The 20,828-nt window shown below is 35.9% G+C and overlaps 1 protein-coding gene across 2 annotated transcripts; it reads right to left on the bottom strand.

The window, feature by feature from the left end:
• Positions 1-290: 290 nt before the first annotated feature.
• srrt (serrate RNA effector molecule homolog (Arabidopsis)) lies at positions 291-18,388 on the bottom strand. Of its 2 annotated transcripts, none has more exons than XM_028466475.1 (20): positions 18,302-18,388; positions 16,437-16,555; positions 16,226-16,354; positions 16,009-16,155; positions 14,734-14,922; positions 12,733-12,902; positions 11,730-11,914; positions 11,542-11,652; positions 10,358-10,541; positions 10,132-10,295; positions 8,090-8,151; positions 7,138-7,216; positions 6,849-7,040; positions 5,762-5,932; positions 3,796-3,949; positions 3,526-3,719; positions 2,682-2,838; positions 2,519-2,611; positions 547-649; positions 291-480 (listed from the first exon to the last, which is right to left on the bottom strand). In XM_028466475.1, exons 2-20 carry the CDS (start codon positions 16,553-16,555, stop codon positions 405-407), a joined length of 2,679 nt encoding a protein of 892 aa, XP_028322276.1. In that variant the 5' UTR covers positions 18,302-18,388; the 3' UTR covers positions 291-404. The 2 variants fall into 2 exon arrangements, with proteins under 2 accessions (XP_028322276.1, XP_028322277.1); XM_028466476.1 differs by lacking the exon at positions 18,302-18,388 and adding an exon at positions 18,090-18,276.
• Between the last annotated feature and the right edge of the window lie 2,440 nt (positions 18,389-20,828).

Raw genomic sequence — 20,828 nt, 5'->3', positions numbered from 1 at the left:
AACACGCGCACACACACGCGCAGTAGATAAAACAAAAACACACAAAGCCTTTGTCGTTTCCTGTGTTAATGCTGACGTTAATGTTGATCATGTGACCCTCAGATCAGATAAAATCACGTTTGTTGTCGACTCTTTAGTAACTGTGTTAATTCATTAAAACTTGAAATGACTGATCCATGGTAGAATAAACGCTGAGTCATCAAATGATGTGTGCGTCAGTTTGTCCTGATCACGTATTTACCCATAATCCTTTTCTCTAAACATTAACAAAGTAGTCAGAGCACATGAGATATTTTTATCAGGACTTTATTGAACAATCATTTGACAGCAGTGCAGAAGATTAACGAGTCGTTCTGACGTCACTAAAACAAAACATGGATGGAGAGCGGGAGGAAGGGGCGGAGCTAAAAGAAGTCCATGTCGTCAGGTGCGTCCAGGTCTCTGTACTCGATGATGTTCCGTGGATCACCTCGAGACATTCTGACATGGAAACAAACAGGAAGTAATGAGGATCATGTGATGACGAGTGATGAAGAGGAGTCTGACCTGATGTTACGAGGCTTTCCCAGATATCCTCCCTGTCCACGGAAGTTGTCGTATCCTCCTCTGCCTCCACCACCGAACTGGTTTGGAGGGTAAGAAGGTCCAGCTGTAGACCAGACCATTAGTAATTATTAATACAATCATTTATTAATACACATCAGCTTTTAGAATCCAGATCTTTTTATTGGACAAAATTAAACATTATGTCCATAATTTAACAGCTTTTTCAGTCAAAATGACAACTTGTGCTTTGGTTGCTCTAAAATAGCAGGAAAAGTTAAAGATGTCGATGTAAACCTTTTGTTTACAGAAAGATGCTACCAGAGCGTGTCAGCGCACTGTTTAACCCTTTGGGGCCGGCGAGTCCTGATCACATGATCGTTTTAAAGAGCCAATAGCAGAAAAGTGCAGCGTCCTTGGATCTCTGTTTCAACCCGTGTCGAACTACAAACCAGTTTTTAAATCATAGCCCAAATAGAAGTGGAGTTATGAGGGAAAACGTGCGTGTGTTTTTGTGACATTTTCTTAAGCTGTTCGTGCAGGAAGACCGGCTGCAGCGTCTAAAGCGAAAGTGTTGAGCAGCAACAAAGAACCATGCTGAAACCTCTCTTTATAGCTGTTTCCTATTGGTTGAGAAGAACAAGGCCATTGTCCAATCATAAAGTCCACATACAGCGGGAATTTTGTTTTCAAGCGACAGGTAAACAGAGATGGAGAAAGAGAGATTTGAGATAATAGTGATTATTACTGTGATTTGACTGTTTAGTTAGTGTGTAGTGAGTGAGATTAGAGTGTAGTGTAGTGTCTAGTATATTAGTTTATTGTTTTATATCAACACAATGAGGCACAAATAATTATCATTTCCATGTATTTGTGATTCATACGTTTTTGTAAATAGTTGTACAAAATCACCTGAGACATTGCTTCCATTTTACTGTAAAGATCTGTATATAACTGTGTTTTTTGATTCATCTGTATAGAAGTTTTTGAAATATATAGTTTAGATTTGCTATACAAGCAATAAAAATGATTCGTTAAAAATGTTTGTCACTTTTATAGTAAAAAAAAAAAAAAACTATCTTTTTCCCACTCGAATTACAGTTTTCATAGTGGTTTTAGATCCACTGTGTTAATACAGTATGAAATATTAAAGAAAATAATTCATAGTCATATTTGAGAGGTTCTCCTGAAAAAAATGATACCAAACATACAAGGTTTATGGATTTCCTTATATGAAATATAAACGTAAAAAAAAAAAAAACAATGAAAAAAACAGCAAAAACGTCTAACCCTAACCCTAACCCAGAGGGCTAAGGGAGGTAAAGGTCCCTTAGGAGAGCTCTTCTTCTCTGCTTCATTGTCTACTACCAAACCACAGAGTTGAAACTGTCGACTGGTCACAGATATTTTCCGGTCACAACTGTTTTTATCCTCTTTCTGTAAACAACATCTTTAACTTTTTAGGTTTTCTTAGAGGAACCAAAAACACACGTTGTAATTTTGACTGAAAATCTGTTAAATGATCTAAAAAAACATCAAAAACAATGGGATGTTTACAGGCAGTGGGGCCGTGTGACATCATCAATCACATGATTTCAAGATGGAGGAACGTAGGCTCTAAAACTGTAAAGTAGTCCCATTTATAAAAGTTAATATAATGAATATGGTAATAATAAAGTGTTTAATTAAACACAGATCTTGGTAAATTCATAAAAACACAATTTAAACGTGTCCGTTTACTTATGGTCACTTTAGTTTTAGTCATAAATAAATCAACACACTTACGTTAAGTCCATAACTCTGCCTTGATTTACAGTAATCGTGTTTTGCAGAGAAAATGAATGTTTGCTTCTTCCTGTTGATGTGATGCTAATGCTACATGCTAATCATCACAGTTCTGTATTTCATTCCAACACGTTGGGTAACAATTTGGTCAGTGCGCTAATGCTGCTAACACTGATTAAATGCTGGGTACCTGGGTAGCCGAGGAGAGGAGGGCGGGGCTGAGCGAAACCCATTGGACCCTGAGGACCCTGTGGAGGGAACGGCATCGGGGAAGAGAGCAAACCTGAGGGGACGAACACACACAGTCAGAGTTGTTCAGCGTAGCGTTGTGATGTCACGTGTGACTCACACACCTTGACCAGGGACGGGCAGAATCGGAAGCTTCATCTCTGGGAGCGACGGCCTCTTGGCGTCCATCAGGAAGTTGTTGAAGAACGACACCTCTTTTTTTACTTCTTCGATCTTATCCCCGTGTTTGTTCAGGATGTGTTTACGAACAAACTCCGGACCCTTTAAAAAAATATATATAAATATACAGAATGACCAAAACACACAAGACGACAACAAATAGAACAAAAAATATACAAAACAGCAACAGAAATACACACAATCACACAAAAAAGAACAAACAAGATCAGAGTATGAAAAAACACAGAAAATGAGAAAAACTAACGCAAAACGGCAGCAAAAATACACAACATGACTCCAAAAACAAACAATATACAATAAAAATACACAACATGACTCCAAAAACAAACAATATACAATAAAAATACACAACATGACTCCAAAAACAAACAATATACAATAAAAATACACAACGTGACTAACAACACACACTCAATGAGAAATACACAAAATATAAATGCACAAAATGACTCATACGACAACACACAAAAAATTAATATACAAAAAAACACACACAAAAATGATCACAAATTAGGCAAAACAGCAACAAAATGACTCCAAAAACACACAAAATGAGAAAAAATACACAACTCTAACAGTAACACAAAAAAAAGACCACAACTAATGCAAAACAGCAACATAAATACACAGAATGAGTCCAAAAACAGACAAAACAACAGAACGATCACAAAATGAGACAATGACTAAATAAAGAGAAATATAAAAACAAAAAGCACAATAAGAACTGATCAGTGAATAATGGAGGACTCTGTAAACTCGTCCCCTCACCTTGAACTTCTTCCCGCTCAGAGGACAAAGCCACTTGTCCTTTCCCAGCTCCTGAGTGTTGGCAGACACAAACTTCTCCACCTCCTCCTCGGGGTCCTTACGGCCCATCTTCCTGGCCTCGTCCTCAGACAGAACCTCCTTTAAACCGAACAACGGCACCAACTTCTCCTCCACCATCTTCTCCCACTGTAGCACTGTTTGATGTGTGACAACGAGACGTGATGAGACGGTTTGAAGACGTAAAACGACGCTGAAACAGAAACTGCTCACCTTCTCCATGGGTGATGCGGTTGGGGGGGATGGGGCCGCGCACGTGGATCATCCCACAGCGATTGGGCATCTCATCCTCACTGGGATATTCACACGTGTTGTAATAATCAATGGAGTGAACGATACGCAGGTAGAGCACCAGGCGGTCCAGGACCTGCACAAACACAAGCTTAGGTTTCTGAATTCATGTTGTGAAACTGAAAAAAATCAACTCATTTTAAATTAGGCTCAACATGACATGAAATGACTCACGATTGCTTTAAAACCACATCAACTTAATCATAAATCATCATATTTTCATATAAACGTTTACAGGAAGTTTAAAGCTGCTGGAGACGATCAATTGTTATCAAATTAAGACAAAATGTCAGGCCATAGATCCATAAATCAAAAATCATTTGCTTGAGAGAAAAAAACGATGTAAAAGGTTAAAGTTGATGCTCAAAGGTTTGTTTTTATCTCCAATGTAAACTATCATATTTACATTGTTGAAAAAGTTTTGGTGCATTGCATTGTGGGATGTAGAGTCCTGTAAACCAGTGATGCTCAACCTTTTTATCACCGCGACCCACAAAATAAAGGTCCAAAAATTATTATTTGGGCTATAGTATAAAATATTCTTAAAAATATAAACCCTTGTTTTAATCAGAAATAAAAATGAGTTATAAGTGACCAAAAATGGTGGAAACAAAACAGACAGAAAAAGTGGTAAAAAGGTTCAAAGAGTCAATATTGGAATAATTAGTTTAAACTGGCAAATAATGAGCACGACAAATGGTAAATGTGGTTAAATTAGAAAAAATGAAGATGAAATATGATGAAAAGAGGTTAAAAGTGACAATAATGGATCAACATATGTAACATTAGGTGTAAAAGTGGTAGAAAGGGTTTATAAGTGTTGTGAAAGTGGGAAAAATGTGCAGAAAAGGCATTAAATGTGATGTAGAAGTGTCAGAAATCGGAGAAATATAGCAAAAATACATTAAAAGCAGCAAAAATATGGCAAGAAAAAGTGATGAAAATAAGGAATGTTTGGTGTACTTTTCAGAAAAGGGGCAAAAATAAGCTCAAATTGTTAAAAAAAATGTTCTTAAAGGGGTCCTGACCCGAAGGTTGAGAACCCCTGCTGTAGAGGTTTTTTCTTCACTCCACCACACATTAAATATGTGAATCTTTCTGCGTGAACCCCAAAATAAACATCCTCCATTGTTTTACTTTCAGTGAAAACACCAGAAATGTGTTGGAAATCACAGTAAGAATGAAATAAAAACACTTCTGTGATCTACAGGACTCCACGTCCCACAATGCAACACACCAAACTTTACCAACAATGTCAATAAGAGAGTTTACAGAGGAGATCAATCCACCTTTTACATCTTTCTTTTATATATAGCAAATGATCTTTGAGGGTCACATGATCAACGTTCATGTCAGCATTTAGAAAAATGAGCAATCTGACAATTAATACAGGAAAGAACAAAGTTTTTAAGTATTTTCTGTGTTTTTCTGTCATTCTGTGTATGTTCCTTGTTCGTTGTGAGGCATTTTGTGTATTTCTGTAGTGTGTATTTTTCCTGTAAAATATGTTTTTTGGAGTCACATTGTGTATTTGTGCTGTCATTTTGTGTTTTCTAGTGTAGTTTTTGTGCATTTCTATTGTTGTTTTGTTTGTGTGTTAGTACTGTGGGTTTGAAGAGTCATTTTTTGTGTTTTTCTTCTCATTTTGTATATATTTCTGAGTAATTTTGTGTATTACTGTTGTTGTTTGTTCATTTTTGTTGTAGTGTTGTGCGTTTGAGTATTTTCTGTGTTTTTCTCTTGTCTTTTACTGTATTTTGCTGCAATGTTGTAATTATTTGTGTTTTTTCATGTATTCTTGCTCTTGTTTTGTGTATTTTTCTGTCATTTTCTACATTTACTTTGAGGCCAGTTGCCTATGTCTGCAGTAATGAATAGTGAGTCTAACCTTAGCGAGTTTGTCGTCCCTCTCCACCGTGGTCTCCGTGGGGGTCCCCTCCTTGGTGCTGTCGTCAGGATCGATTCCACTGCTGGAGCCCAGAAGCTCCTCCTCCTCCGCGCTCACCTCCTCGATCAGGTAGTCTGTGATGTTCTTCAGGATGGGGTTCTGAGCCGGCAGCTGGAGCACACAAGGGTTAGTGAGTGAAAGGTTGTGACTATCAAATCAAAAAGTGATTTATTTGTTGTACAAAACATTGTCAAATATATTCCTTAAACATAAATAAAATCCTTGAAATACTAAAATCAAGTATTTTCACTTTTGCACAAAACAAAACACTTCTTTCGTCTTTGCTCCAGGTTTTCATCATCAAACCCAAAGTGTTCCCATATCAGAGCGTTTTCACTGCATTTTTCCTGCAATGTTTCAGACCGCTAGCAACACCTATCCTCGTGTAAGCCTGCATGCTAGGCTAGCTTTAGCTTTGAGAGGGGCGGGGCATGCATGCACGTGCATTAAACAACTCAAAGTATTAATAACCGGTGTGGGAAAAGCTTTATTCTTTGTAGATGTTCGAAATTGTGGAAGTTTGTTTTATTTAACAAATAAAACACGTAAAAATCTAAATACATTTTTTTATAATTGCACAACCTTAGTCGTGACAAAAAGCAACAAACACACATTAATTGAAAAATTATATACAAAATATTATCAATGACTCCAAAAACACACAAAACAACGTCATAAAAACATACAAATTTACAGAATACACAAAATGACCCAAATCTGCAATAAAAACACACAAAAAATGCACAAAACAGCAACACACACACATTAACAGAGAAAAAATGTACAAAATACGATCGACTTTAAAAATACACAAAATTACTTCATAAGAACATCAACACTTACAGAAAAATATAAAGTATGATGTCATCTAAAATGATCAAAATAACACCAAACAGTAACGCTTTGTAGTTTCCTGTGTTAATGCTCCATTTGTTCATTATTCTAATGCTGATCATGTGACTCTCAAATCAGATGCAATCATGAGCTCGTGTGTGTGTGTGTGTGTGTGTGTGAGAGAGAGACCCACCTCAGCGCTCTGACCGTCGTCTGTCATCTTGACGCTCCATAGCTCTCCCTTATCATCCAGGGCGTGGATTAGCTTAGCGGCTAGCTTGATGTCATTGCGCAGCACCTGCTTGTGCTGAGTGATGCCGTTGACGTTGCGCACCCTGCGAGCCAGGTCCCTGTTCACACCTGGAGCCAGTTCACAGTCCCTGAGCTGTGAAGGAAAGAACCAGAGCGCAGCATTACATCATCACACACCGTTAGCGTCACTGACGCTCCTACATGAGCTCTGACTCAGCGCAGGAACTCACGCGGATGTTCTGCAGGTTCCAGCAGACCTCTTTGATGTTGGTGCTTCGGTCGAACGTCACCCAACAACGCCTGAAGAACCTACACAACACAACACGAGAGTGTGTTACACAACATGTTTTCATCCTTACTTTTAACACTTTAAAAGCCTCCTGTGGACAGGTGGTGCTAATTAGCACGTGTGCTGCTAATTCACATCTGGGACGTAACCAATGTCATTGTGACGTCCAATAGGGCGTTACATCAAAGCATGGTAAAAAAATAAAGTTTCAGATAAACCTCCATTAGAACCCTACAGTAGGTTTTTAAATCCAGTTTGACCTTAAATGAGCCAACATTAATGTGCTTTAGTTTGCATTTACACGTATAATAATAGAGAAATGATCAAGTATGGGAGTATTTCAGTCCCTTCACAATCTTCACTTTAATTTGGGGAAATTTGGTGGAACAATGAGGAAAATTTGTCAGATTTTGGAAAAATGTAGAGTGAATTTCCACAATTTGAGATTAAAAATGGCTGCCGTCATCTGATACATGAACTGAAACACTGAGCTCTGTAAATATGGTGGATTAGAATTGATTTTTTAAAAGTATTTTGAGGGGTTGAGATAATAACTACTACTGAATTATTGATTATTGGTCAAAGCCACAGTAACTTGTAGGAGTTTTAAAGTAACATTTTTATGCAACTTTCAGTTTATTTTTGGAGAACAAAACCACAGATTTTATCCAATATGGATTTTTTATTTGGCTTCCCATGTTATTATAGCATGGAGCAATTTTCAAGAGTCTTGTGCAACCTATAAATATTAATTAATTTGCATTAAATTTGGACTCAAAGAATTTGGAAAGATATGGAACCAAATGGAGAATTCTAATCTCTCATTCGGACCAACCCTAATGTGCACATAAAATAAAAAGACAAACAAAAAGTTAACAGATGATTAAACCAACCTGCGCTCGGGATGAGGGTCTGATAAGCAAACACGTAAAAAGCCTGGATATCTCCGACACAGCTGAGAGACAAAAGAACAAACAGATGTTCTATTATTCACATTCACAGTTGTACCAATACTAACAAATATCATAAATATTAAAGAGGAACTAAACCCCAAAACAAATGTATTGCTATGAAGTAGTGCTGTCCAAATCTCAACATTTAGTCAAACTATTTTAACTTGTCGTATTTAGTTGTAAAAGGTCAGTGACTGCCCTCTATGGGTTGAAACCATGATATTACAATTGATTTTTGCTTTTAGATTTTATTGAACTCACAGGGAACAAGTAACATCATATATCATAATAAATCAAATACTAAATTAAACTAATCACCTGTAATAATGCAGTAGTAAAAAATACAGGAAATAACAAAACAACTGTTTGCAAGCTGTGACAAAAAAGGAAATACATATTTAAGTTTTTGTTCCGCTCCATGTGAAGAACATGTAGATGTCAATCATTATTTTTACATTTTGTTCCAGGTCCATATCTAATGCTGTCTAATAATTTAATGCTCTTTTGTTTTCCGCTACATTTTTATGTTCTCATTATTACTTTCTTTGTTTACTGATGATGATCTGTATTATTAATAAAGAAAGTTTATTTTACTAGAAAACAGAAGTGCTAACTTGCAAAGTACCACAGGTCCATCTTTCAACATTGATCATTTTTCTTTCTAAAATCGTGCAGTCTTGTAAAAGTGCAGCAGTCGATAAAATACACTAAATATCTGAGCCAAAAAGAAAACTAAAAAGGGAATTAATTAAGTCAGCTATTGAAAGAAGAACACACGGATATAAATCATTATTTCTGCCCTTTAGTTCCACGGTACGTTTTGATTTAATGCAGTCTAATAATTCAATTCTCTTTTAAATTCTGCTACATTATAAGGCTTCTAATTATGACTTTGTTTGTGTGGTTTGGGCGGTATCCAAATTTTGATACGTCAAACCTCCTCCCTATTTTACCGCGGTATACGGTATTACCGTGACTAATTAAAAATTATGATGTCAGGCTTAGACAGCGTCACCAAACTGTTTGTCAGGGTGACCGCGGGTCCTTAAAAAGTCTTAAAAACGTATCTCTTTTACAAATAAAAGGCCTTAAAAAGTATTCAATAGTATTAAATTCAGATCAGATTGGTCTTAAATGTGCTTTAGTCACGTCACCATGAAAATTTCTGCTGAGCACAGACTGAACGCTCTTCTCATTCCTTTCCATCTCACCATATGTCTGTGGCTCTTACACAGCACATCAATCACACCATTTACTAGTCAGACTGATGTTAGTACTACAGACACACCAGAGAATTATGGTAATCAGAGCTCAATCACCCCTGGGAAGTATGCCAACATACATAATGTGGTTATTTGACAACTTTATGTTGTTTGTTGTTTTAATCTACCATTAACCGACTGTTTTTTACTTTGTCCAGAGTGTTTTAGCGCTCTCTCTCTGTGTGTGTGTGTGTGTGTCAGTTACGTGAGCCGTCAGCTGTGTGCGACTGCTCCTGATAAACGTAACGCAATGATTTGACAACTTTATGCTGTTTATTATTAATTACTATTAACATTTTTAAACCTTATTGTACAGTTTATTTACTCTTCCCACCATAAATGCATACGACCCAGCATCATTATTTAAACAATCAGCATTCTTATTTTATATATAAATAAAAACTAATATTCAACAGATGGACGCCGTCCTGCATACGGACCATGACGTCTCCTTCCTGTTACTAAAGCTGTGAACGTTTTACCTTTCCCACATTATGTGAAGCTGGTTTCTGAACGTTCAGTGTCTGTTACAGTTCATTTATTCTGTCAGTAATATTCTACCTTCCAACACCAGCTTTCACTGGACACGTGTGTGTGTGACTGACTGAAAAATCAACACAGAGCGCACCGCCATACTGGCCGTACCCTCAACTTTAAAGGGAAAAAAAAAATCGTTCTATACACCACAAAATACGTAATACATATTTAAAATTGACTCACAGCAATGATCTCAGCCTTGGAGATGGTGGGGGCGATGCTCCTCATGAACAGGGAGCAGGTCCTGTGGAGGGGACGAGGTCTGGGAGAGTCGTCCTTGGTCTTCTTCTCCTTCTCCTCCTCCTTCTTCTTTTCATCTTCCTCACAATTCTCCTTCACTTTCTCCTCTGTGATGAAGATCAACATTAGACTGGACTCTTAGTTTGGTGAATCAACTGAGCTTCCTCACCCTCGCCCTCCTCCTCCTCCTCTTCTTCCTCTTTGTCCTCCACCTCTTCCTCCTCTTCCTCCTCCTCCTTCTTGGCAGGTTTGTCGGAGCAGTTAGAGTTTGAGTCTGAATCCGAGTCGGATTCAGACTCTGAAGCACTGACTTCATCGTCGCTGTCTCCGCTGCGCTTCCTCTTCCTCCTCGGCTGAGAAACGACAGCAGAAAGACACTCATTCAAAGCTTGAACAACACAGAACACTAACATGGACCCATGAAGTAAACACACAAAATGACTTGAAATTACAGAAACATACACAAAATGACAACAGAAATAAAACGACACCAAAAATACACAATAGTAACCAAAAAAGACGACTAAAAATGGACAAAAATCCCTGGAAAATGTCACAAGAATGACACAAACATATCTAATTTGGCACAAAAAAATACACAAAATGTACACCCAAAAAAGACTAAAAATAAACAAAAAATGCCAGGAAAATTACAAAACACCACTTACACTTACAAACACATAAAATACTTAAGAAAGACAAAAATATGTAACCTGACAACAAAATAAGCAAGAATGACACAAAAATATATAATTTGGCAAGAGAAATACACAAAATTAACCCAAGAAAATAGATAAAAATACCTGGAAATTTCACACAATGACACAAAAATAGAATATTAAGCAAAAGACATGCAAAAATTAACCCCCCAAAAAAGACAACTAAAAATACTCAAAATATTTTTACAAAATGACAAATATATATAAAAAAATAATCACAAAACGGACAAAATTACATAAAAATACACAAAAGGACAAACAATACTTAAAAAAACACAAGAATGACACAAAAATATAAAATTTAGCAAGAAAAAATACACAAAATTAACCTCCCAGGAAAATACAAAACCACTAAAAATACTCGATATCACAGAAAAACCCACAAAAGGACAAAAAATACTAAAGAAAAAAGTTAAAAAAAAAAATATATATAAAATTAGACTACAAAGATAACAGGGCCACGTACTGAACGGCTCAGTGATTTAAAAACTGCTTTCAGTAACTCTAAAAAAAAAGTCAAACTACACAATTTACTCACATTTCATCCCCAATGTGAGAAAAAGCCAAAAGTGAAATAACTTCAAACCCTGAGATCTGATACAACCACATGTTTGAGCTCCATCTCTACACCAACCTTTTTGGTTTCCTGCTTCTCTTCTTTTACTCCGTCTTTCTCGGCCTCGTCCTTTCCTTCCCTTTCCTCTGCGGCGGCGTTTCTGTCCGTGGCAGTGGACTCTCCGTCCTCCTGCAGAAACGTTTTAAACCTCGTCTAACGCTGATACAGGACACACACGCTCACACACAGACAAGAAGCAGACGTACCTTCTCGTTGGTGTCCTTTTCAGCTGAAGGTTTCTGTTCACTTCCTGTTGTTTTAGGCTCCTCCCTCTTCACGGGTTCGCTGCTCGCTGAAGGATTGGCAGGTTTGTCCTTGTCTTCCTCCTCCTCAGTCGGCAGGTCCAGGATACGCAGATCATGATCCGTCCCTCCTTCCATTTTTATCACGGCTGAAGAAAAAACAAAAGGCTTCAGTTCCTGATAGAAATAACTTTATTTCACACAAACATTAATATTTATTTTATTGTGAGTAGGGTCGAAACATTAATGGAATTTTCAGAGTTGGAATCTTTAAATGAGAATTAACAAAATTCAAGTCTGGCCCTTAAAAGATGATGTAGAAAATATTTAGGAAACTTAACGTACACCTGGGAATATCTCTGGAAATGGTCGACTTCAGGGATATCAACATTAGTTGTGTTCACTTCAACTGGGAATTCTGAGCGCTGTAACATTACCACTATTTAAATATAGGGCTTTATTCTGATAAAATTATGACTATTCTCAAAATATTACAACTTTATCTTTAATCTAATAAAAATATGACTTTATTCTCAAAATATTATGACTTTTTTCTCAAAATATTACAACTTAAATAAAATTACAACTTTATTATCATAAAATTCCGACTTGTTGTAAAGTTTAATCTCATAAAATTACAACTTTATTCTCAAAATATTACAACTAGTCTTCATTTTTATTTCAATGTGACCCTAATACGCCGTCGTACTTATCACTTTTTGGTAAATCCCAGAAAAAAAGATGCTTAGAAAACTTGAACAATTGTAAAGTTTTACTTACAACTAAATCTGCTGAAATGTTAAGTTTTTTAAATGTATTATTTCTGCATGGATGCCAACATTTAGGTTTGCATATGGTACAGCTATTTAAAATTATTCCAATATATAATTCCCCGTGGAAAGTTTATATTTTTCCTTAAATTCTGGTGCTTAAATGTAATTTTTCTGCCCTAATTCCGAGTCCTCACCTGCATCCAGAACCTTGATGATGGCCGGGCTCTGTTCAATGTCCAGGGAGATGTTGTCGAACCATCCGTTCTCCATCAGGAACAGGAAGACGTTGAGCCTGGTGTGCAGAGCGCTCTGAGCCTCCGCTCTGAGGCGACTGGCTTCATCCGGGTGATACTTGGATCTGAACCTGTATCAGCGGCGAGGGGGGGTCCGTAAAGAGAGTGGAGAGGGTGGGACGAAGTTAGAAACACAAATCCAACTCAAAGGAACAACTCTGAAATCATTTCAATAAAGCAGACTCATGTGATGTTGATTAAGTGTGTCACATTAATTAAAATCTATGATGTCACATGATTAGGTTTGAGCGTCAAGCATTCACACAGTGAGAAATGTCACATTCATGTTTGTTATTGAGTGGACTACAGTTACCTTTGGGGCTGCCAGTTTATTAATATATAAATACAGAGGGGTCTCTGTGGTCCACTTCAACCCCGTGCTGTGTCTGTATACACACACATTGGGTTTTGGGACGCAATTTCATCCAAGCATGAAAAGAAAAGTGCGAAAAACAAGTAAAAAAAAAAAAAAAGTCTCCGTGTGCGGACGGATGGGTGCCTGTCTACCTAGAGTCCCTAGTACTGTTGGTGTCTAGGAGCAACTGCATTGGGCGCAGTGCAAACCCTGGCTAGCTACGACCGACTCCTGCGCACGCGTCGGCTCCACCTTCTCTCTCATCTTCACCAAAAACAAAAAAGAGAAGACAAAAATGTGTCGTTGAAGTGGAAGAAATGGAGGGAAGAAGAACTGGTTAAGTCACAAAAATCACAAAGGAATCATCACATGACCTGTGAAACAAGTGTAATTAATATTATATACACAACAGACAGCAAACACTACACAACTACAGCAGATTAATCAATACAAAGAAAGGACTTTATGGGTCAAAACTACAAGAAATATAAACTACATTTATTAAAGGTTTACATTTGGATTACAATATCTGCTTTTTCTTATTTTTTTGTAACAGAAATAATAATAATTAAAAAACTACATATTGTATTATTCTTAAAAAGTTACCATATTAGTGGGAATGAATGTTAAAATATAAATAAATAACGAACTCAAAATTCACGTTAATTATCAACATGCTAATGAGTTTGCTTACTTCAGTTGTTCTTTTGTGTATTTTCATCATTATTTTGAAATTTATTTTACATTTTTTGAGTCATTTTTTGCATTTTTGTTTCCGTTTTGTTTGATATTGTTCTATGTATTTCTGTTCTCATTTTCTGTATTTTTTTTTTTTTTTTACATATTTATATGTATTTTTGGAGTTTTGTTGTTGATTTGTACATTTCTCATCTTGCGTGGGTTTGTTTTTGTTTTGACTCATTTTGTGTATATGTGTTTTTGTTGCCTTTTTGCCCAATATATTTTGTATTTCTGTTCTCATCTTATGTGTTTTCTACATATTTTTGTTATTACGTGTGTATCTTTGGAGTAATTTGATTATTTTTAGTGTTCATTTTGTGTAATTTTGTTGTTGATTTATACATTTCTGGGTTTGTTGTCATTTTGGGGTTTTTGTTGACGTTTTGCATTATATAATGTAATTTTTTTGTACTTCTGTAGTCATTGTGTGTATTTTTGGAGTAATTTGATTCTTTTAGTGTTCATTTTGTGTATTTTAGTTAACATTTTGTTTATCTTTGATATTGATATTAGAATTTCTGATTTTGTGCGGGTTCGTCGTTGTTTTGACTCATTTTGTGAAAAGCGTGTTTTGTGCATTATTGACATTTTGTCCATTGCTGTTGTTTTTTATGTGTTTTGTTGTTTTTCTACTATTAGTTTGATTATTCTAGTTATTTTTTGTGTCATTTTGTCCACGTTTTGTAAATTTTCATGTAATTTTTTGTGTACTTTTCAAAATTTGTCAAAAACCTATAGAATACACATGAATAGATCTCAGTATAATAAATACAGTATTACAGCACTGGGGACAGCTGAGATCGTACCACTCTTCGTCTTTATGAGCCAAGAAGAAATCCTGCATCTGTTGTCGTCTGAAGTCGACCTTGTACTCGTTGTAGCGTTTCACCGCCTCGGTCTCGTCCACAGAGTCGTCCAAAGAAAGCAGGAACTCCTTAAAGCTCTTCATGATCGGGGGAGGGGGGCCCAGGTCAATGTCGTGGATGTTCCCGAGCCTGAGAAAAAAAAACAGAGATATGATATCAGCATATATCACACATACAACAGTAGGTATGAGGAAAACTGACTCATTTAACCAATGGGTTACAGACGTTTTAACCTTAAACTGAATATTCTACAATTGAATCAAATCAATTTAAAAAAATGAATTAGAAGAGATGGGAAAATAAAAACAAAAAATAATAAATTAGACTACCGTGAAAAATAACCTTAATAAAGATGTTAGATACAGGCATCTGCACTCTGTTCATAAAAGTTACCATATCTCAAAAAGTAAAATAGGTAAATAGTTCAGATCACGACTGACGTGTTTGGAAATGTCTTGTCTAATTTTATACATTTAGAAATATTTTGGATCAATGTGATTTGTGTGTTAAATTACTAAATATAATAAAAAAAACATTTCCAATTTTGGTTTTTGGAGTCATTTTTACGTACTTTGTTGTTTTGTATCTTTTTCCGTTATATTTGTCTGAATTTGTCATCATTTTGTGTATTTTTCTGTAATTTTCAGCTTGTTTTAAATTATTTTGTGTGCTTTTGTTGTCTTTTAGTGCATTTTTAATGTCATTCTGTATATTGTTCTTCCATTTTGTCGCTGTTGTTGGATCTTTTTGTCTGGGTTTTTGGTGTGTTTTTGTTTGCTGTTCGAGTAATTTTTTTATTTTTTTTGCATCAAATAATTGTCCTTTTCTGTATTTTGTTTTCCTTCTCTGTCATTTTGTGTGTTTTTGTATTTTTTCCTTTATTCTAATGCACATTTGTTGTCATTTTGTGTGTTTTTGTTGTCCGTTTGTATATTTTTCTGTCATTATGTGCATTTATCTACCATTTGTACTTATCTGCTATAAATATATATTTTAACTACCGTTTGTGGTTTATTTTTGTGTGTAACCTTTTAGCTTAGGTTGTAAGGATTCTAGGGATCTAAAATATTTGAAGATAAATGACATTAGAATGAGCAAAAATGGACAGACAACAAATCTCACAAAATAACGTGATTTGAGCATCTTTTTGGTGCATTTCTATAGTGAAGAAATATGTATGTATGTATATGCCTGTATGAGTGTGATGAGCCATACCTGGCCTGGATAGGAATGCCGTGATGTGGCTGCATGAGGTGCAGGTCAGGGTGACCCCAGTGCTGTGGGGGGCCATAGCTGGGTCCTCCCCCTCCACCATAACCCAGGTCGTATCCTCCACGGTACGGGTCTCCCCCATGGTCATCCCTGTCCAGGAAACAAAGAACACAATGAAGCTAAAAATCACAGAATCCAACATGTTTTCATCCACACTCACCAGTCCCTCCTCATCCTCTTCTGCTGGGGGCTCATGTCATGTCTGGGGGGGGAGAATCTTTCCCTCCGTCCTCGGTCATAATCACGATATTCTCCTCGACTGCGGCGCTCGCGGCCCCTGTCCCACTCGCTGCAGGAATAAGGAGAAAAAAATGAGCGACAAAGCCACACCTCCTCACACGATCAACAGACGTCGTATGTTTGCGTCTCACCGGTCGTTCCAGTCGTCTCTACGTCTGTCCTCTCTCTCTCTGGAGCGGTCGTAGTCACTTCTTTCCCTCCTGAATTTGTCCCTCCTTCTACGATCGTACTCGTCATCGCTGTCTCCCATCTGTGGGACACGAACATGTTTATTAGAAGAGTCTTTTACTCATTTATTTATCCACATTTCCATAAATTCCAACAAAAACTGATAACAGACAGAAAAGGCTAAAAGAAATCCTGCACTTAACATAACATACATAAAGTATGTAAGGTGCAGATAATATATGAACAATAGTGACAGATATCAGCGCCTGCAGGATTTTATCTTTTAAATGACATTTTTTTATTTAATTTGGGGGAAAGTCTGTGAAATAATTTGTCAAAAATGTAGTTCTTTGAACAAATTGAGATTTAAAATGACAGCAGTGTAGTCATGTAATAACAGCATGGGAAAATTGCGATTCTCAAAATATTGTGGAGTTTCATTGAATTGGTGTATTTAGAAGAAATGAAAGATGGGCAACTTTTATCACAGCAAAGACAAACATGTGATCATATCTGAGGGTCACATGATCAACATGCATGTCAGCATTAGAATAATGACTAATCAGAGCATCAACATCAAGTTTCTGTGTTTTTGTCATTGTTTTGTGTATTCTTCTTTCATGTTAGTGTGTTTCGTGTTTTTTGAGTCATTCAGTGTATTTTATTCATTCTGTATATCTTTTTTTTCTTTGTTTTGTGTTTTTGTTTCAAACCATGTTTTTTTTCTTCTCATTTTGTTTATTTTGGAGTTACTATTCCTATTTGATCTGTCATTTGAAATTTCTTTCATGTATGTTTGTGGTCATTTTGCATATTTTTCTGCGTTTCTGTATATTTCTCTGTAATTTTGAGTATTTTGTAGTCATGTGTTTCTGGAGACTTTTAAAATATTTTATCTGTGACTGTATTTTTGTCGTAATTTTGTATTGTACACTAAATGTGTGTTGTTTTTTTAGTCTCTGTGTGTTTTTGTATAAGTTACCGATATTTTGTGCATTCTGTTGTCATAATGTGTTTTTGGGGTAAATTTACTGTATTTTTGTAATTAGGGATAATTTTTCCAACCATTTTAGCTGTCGTGTTGTCTCCATTTTACTGTAAATTTTCCGTGTTTTATAGTAATATTTTACGTCTTATATGGGGTGACTGACCCAGTTGCCCGTGTGTGTGTGTGTGTGTAATCCTTCAGTATTTCAGACTTGTGTAATAAGATGCTGTGCGGCGTGGCCCTCCTTTGTTTAGCTTCCCGTCCTTCGTTAGCCTTTAGCCCGGGATTTAATCCTCTATTAACAAACATGACCAAACGAACAGCCCTAAAACAAGTATTGCATGTGCGAAAACACTAATTTCTTTAATAAAAGTCAAGCTAACATAAGAGTTGAATAATTCCATTCAGTGTTGGCTAGCTTGTGCTAGCCGTGTTGTGACCAAACTCGTAACCGGTTTAACTGGTAAATGACTTCCAGGTTTACTCGCCAGTAAAATTCTCTTTTCCTCGCACAATATTTCTAAACTTATCAAATATAAAAGTATTGAAGCTAGATTAATTTGTCTTGTTCACGGTGTTACACCGCCACTTATAAGTGTAAACATACAGCCAGAATTATTTATCTTACATCACAACCGGAAGTCAATGCTCCGCATTCATCATGGTTGCCAGTTACACCATAACACCGCAGCGGCTTTTGAACATTAGCTGTTTAACCCACTTGGAGTTCATTAGTTTTATCTTCAAACCACAAAGCAAACTTCATAATATTGTATAATAAAACACGAACAGAAGCTCGGTTTGTCCTTAATCCACGCTTTAAAAACGCAGCGTCATTACCGTGTCGAGCTCCCGTAAAGTGATAGTATTCGCGCGCGGCCACCGGACTCTTCTTCGGCTTCACGATTTCCTGCAGCGTTTTCCGGTTTCCGGAAAGTGTCAAAGCGCAGCACCGCCTCCCTTTGGTGTGGAGAGAGAGTTCACATTTAAAAACTTAATTTTTTAGTGCTCGTAGGAACTATGTATATATTTAGCACTGTAATATAGGCTAGCATACATCTGCAGCTTCCTGAGAGAGAGAAAAATTAACTTTCTTCTGTTGATTCTAGTTTTTAATTTTATTTATTTATTTTTTAATTTTGCCATTGAAAGAGGCCATTACGTCTGAAAATAACTTCATTAATCAATCGATCTTTAATCATGACACGTGTTATTGTGTATCGTGTTTTTTTATTTTCATTTTTTGTTAGCATATAGATATGAAAGCCTATTTTTATTTTATTGTTTTTAATTATTATTATTACTCACCTTAGTTAAAAAGTTGCTCACTGAGGACACCTGCTGGTCAATCTCTATATATAATATTTATTTTTTTAGGACATTAGACAAAGTTTAAATACTGTAATTCATTAATGGCATCATTGCAGACCAAACAAATCCGATGTTGCACACCCTTGAACCAAGCAGCAGCCATGTTGAAAGTCTCAGGTCAGTTTGAGCCTGATTCACAGAGATATATGAGGAACAGAAACCGTGATTCCTTGCATAGATAGATAGATAGATAGATAGATAGATAGATAGATAGATAGATATAGATATAGATAGATAGCTAGATAGATAGATATAGATATAGATATAGATAGATAGATAGATAGATAGATAGATAGATAGATAGATAGATAGATAGATAGATAGATAGATAGATAGATAGATAGATAGATAGATTCTGTTATTTTTATTTATGTTTTTGTTGCCTCATGCAACCTTTGGTTAATTTACTGTATTTCTATTTCTGTTGTAATTTGTAAATTCTCTGTTATTTTTTGTGTAATTTTAGTCAATATTTGTGAAATATTCTTTTAACCAGTGAGAGGTAACTTTGTGCTGCAGGTTTTATTTCTTAAAAAACACAACATAGTTTTTATTTTTCACTCCATATTTAAAGGTTTTTATTGTTATTGATTAGTGCAGCGATGGACGACTCTGGTCGTCGTCCTTTTCTTCGTGCGTCCTCTGTATTTCAGCTGCTGCTTCATGTAATCGTTGATGCGATGCCACACTGGAGTAGCCTGAGCTCCATCGACCAGTGGAAACATCTCACTGGGATGGTCTGCAGCTCCCAGCTTCCACGAGACCACGTGTTGAGGAGCGTCCAACAAGTCCTGTGGAGAGTGACATGTTCAACAAATTATAGCAATATACACAAAAGGACGAATAAAAAAATCAGAAATATACAAAAATAAACACAACAAAAATACACTAAATGACACCAAAATATACAAAATTAACCAAAAAACGAACAAAGAGGATACAAATATACAAAAATAACAGAGAAATTTACAAAAGGGCACCATAAACACACACACACACACATATATATGTATATATATATATACATATATATATAAAGATAACAGAAATGAACAACATTAACAAAAGTTGCACAAAATGACAAAAAAGGAAAACATTTTACAAATATACACCAATTGACACAAAAATACACAAAATTAACCAAAAAACAAACAAAAGAACTACAAATACACAAAAAAACAGAGAAATGTATAAATACACAAAAAATAAAAAAATAAAAAACAAAATTAACTAAAAGTTGCACAAAATGAAAATAAATACACAAAATTATAGAATTTTTTGCAAGATGAAAACACAGAAATGAAAAATATTTTAAAAATGTATTTAATGACAACAGAAATAAATTAACCAAAAGTTGCAAGATGACTAAAATAACACAAAAATAAGAATTCTTTTTACAAAATGACAATAAAAATACACAATATTCCTCCAAAAAACACACAAGACGACTCCAAGAATAAGAGAAAAGTGACTAAATCCACATATTGTTGTACATGGATGAATAGAAATGATGAATGAAGCGTTACCTCATTGATGATGAGAGGAACCTCAGTGGAATCGTTCAGAGCCGATAAAATGATGATGGATACGAGACAGAGAGACGAGGACATGTTTCCTTCCACTGATTCACTCTAACTCTGAGCTCCTTCTCTTTTCTACTGGAGTCACACGACTAAACACATGTAGGACTGAGCAGTGACGTTCCTCTCATTAGGACATTGTTTTTCCATCATATTTAATATAGAGCTCTGTGAGCTATACCTGGATAATACCAGCTTTCAAAGGTTCATTCAAATCCAACATGAATGTGCTTTTCTTTCACACAACAGGGAACACGTGAAGGAACAGGAAGTGTTGAAAAGGCCTCAGCACAAACTCAGTGATTACAGCAGCTCTAATGAGCTCAGTGACCTTTTATATTTTCACATCCACAACAGAACGCATTTGAATTATTCTACATTTAAATGTAAAATCATTTCATTCATTCCAACGCATG

Source organism: Gouania willdenowi, chromosome 14 (genome assembly GCF_900634775.1).
Source record: "Gouania willdenowi chromosome 14, fGouWil2.1, whole genome shotgun sequence".
Lineage (NCBI taxonomy): Eukaryota > Metazoa > Chordata > Actinopteri > Blenniiformes > Gobiesocidae > Gouania > Gouania willdenowi.
The sequence above is the reverse complement of the archived record's forward strand: the minus strand, read 5'-3'. Positions and strand labels throughout refer to the sequence as shown.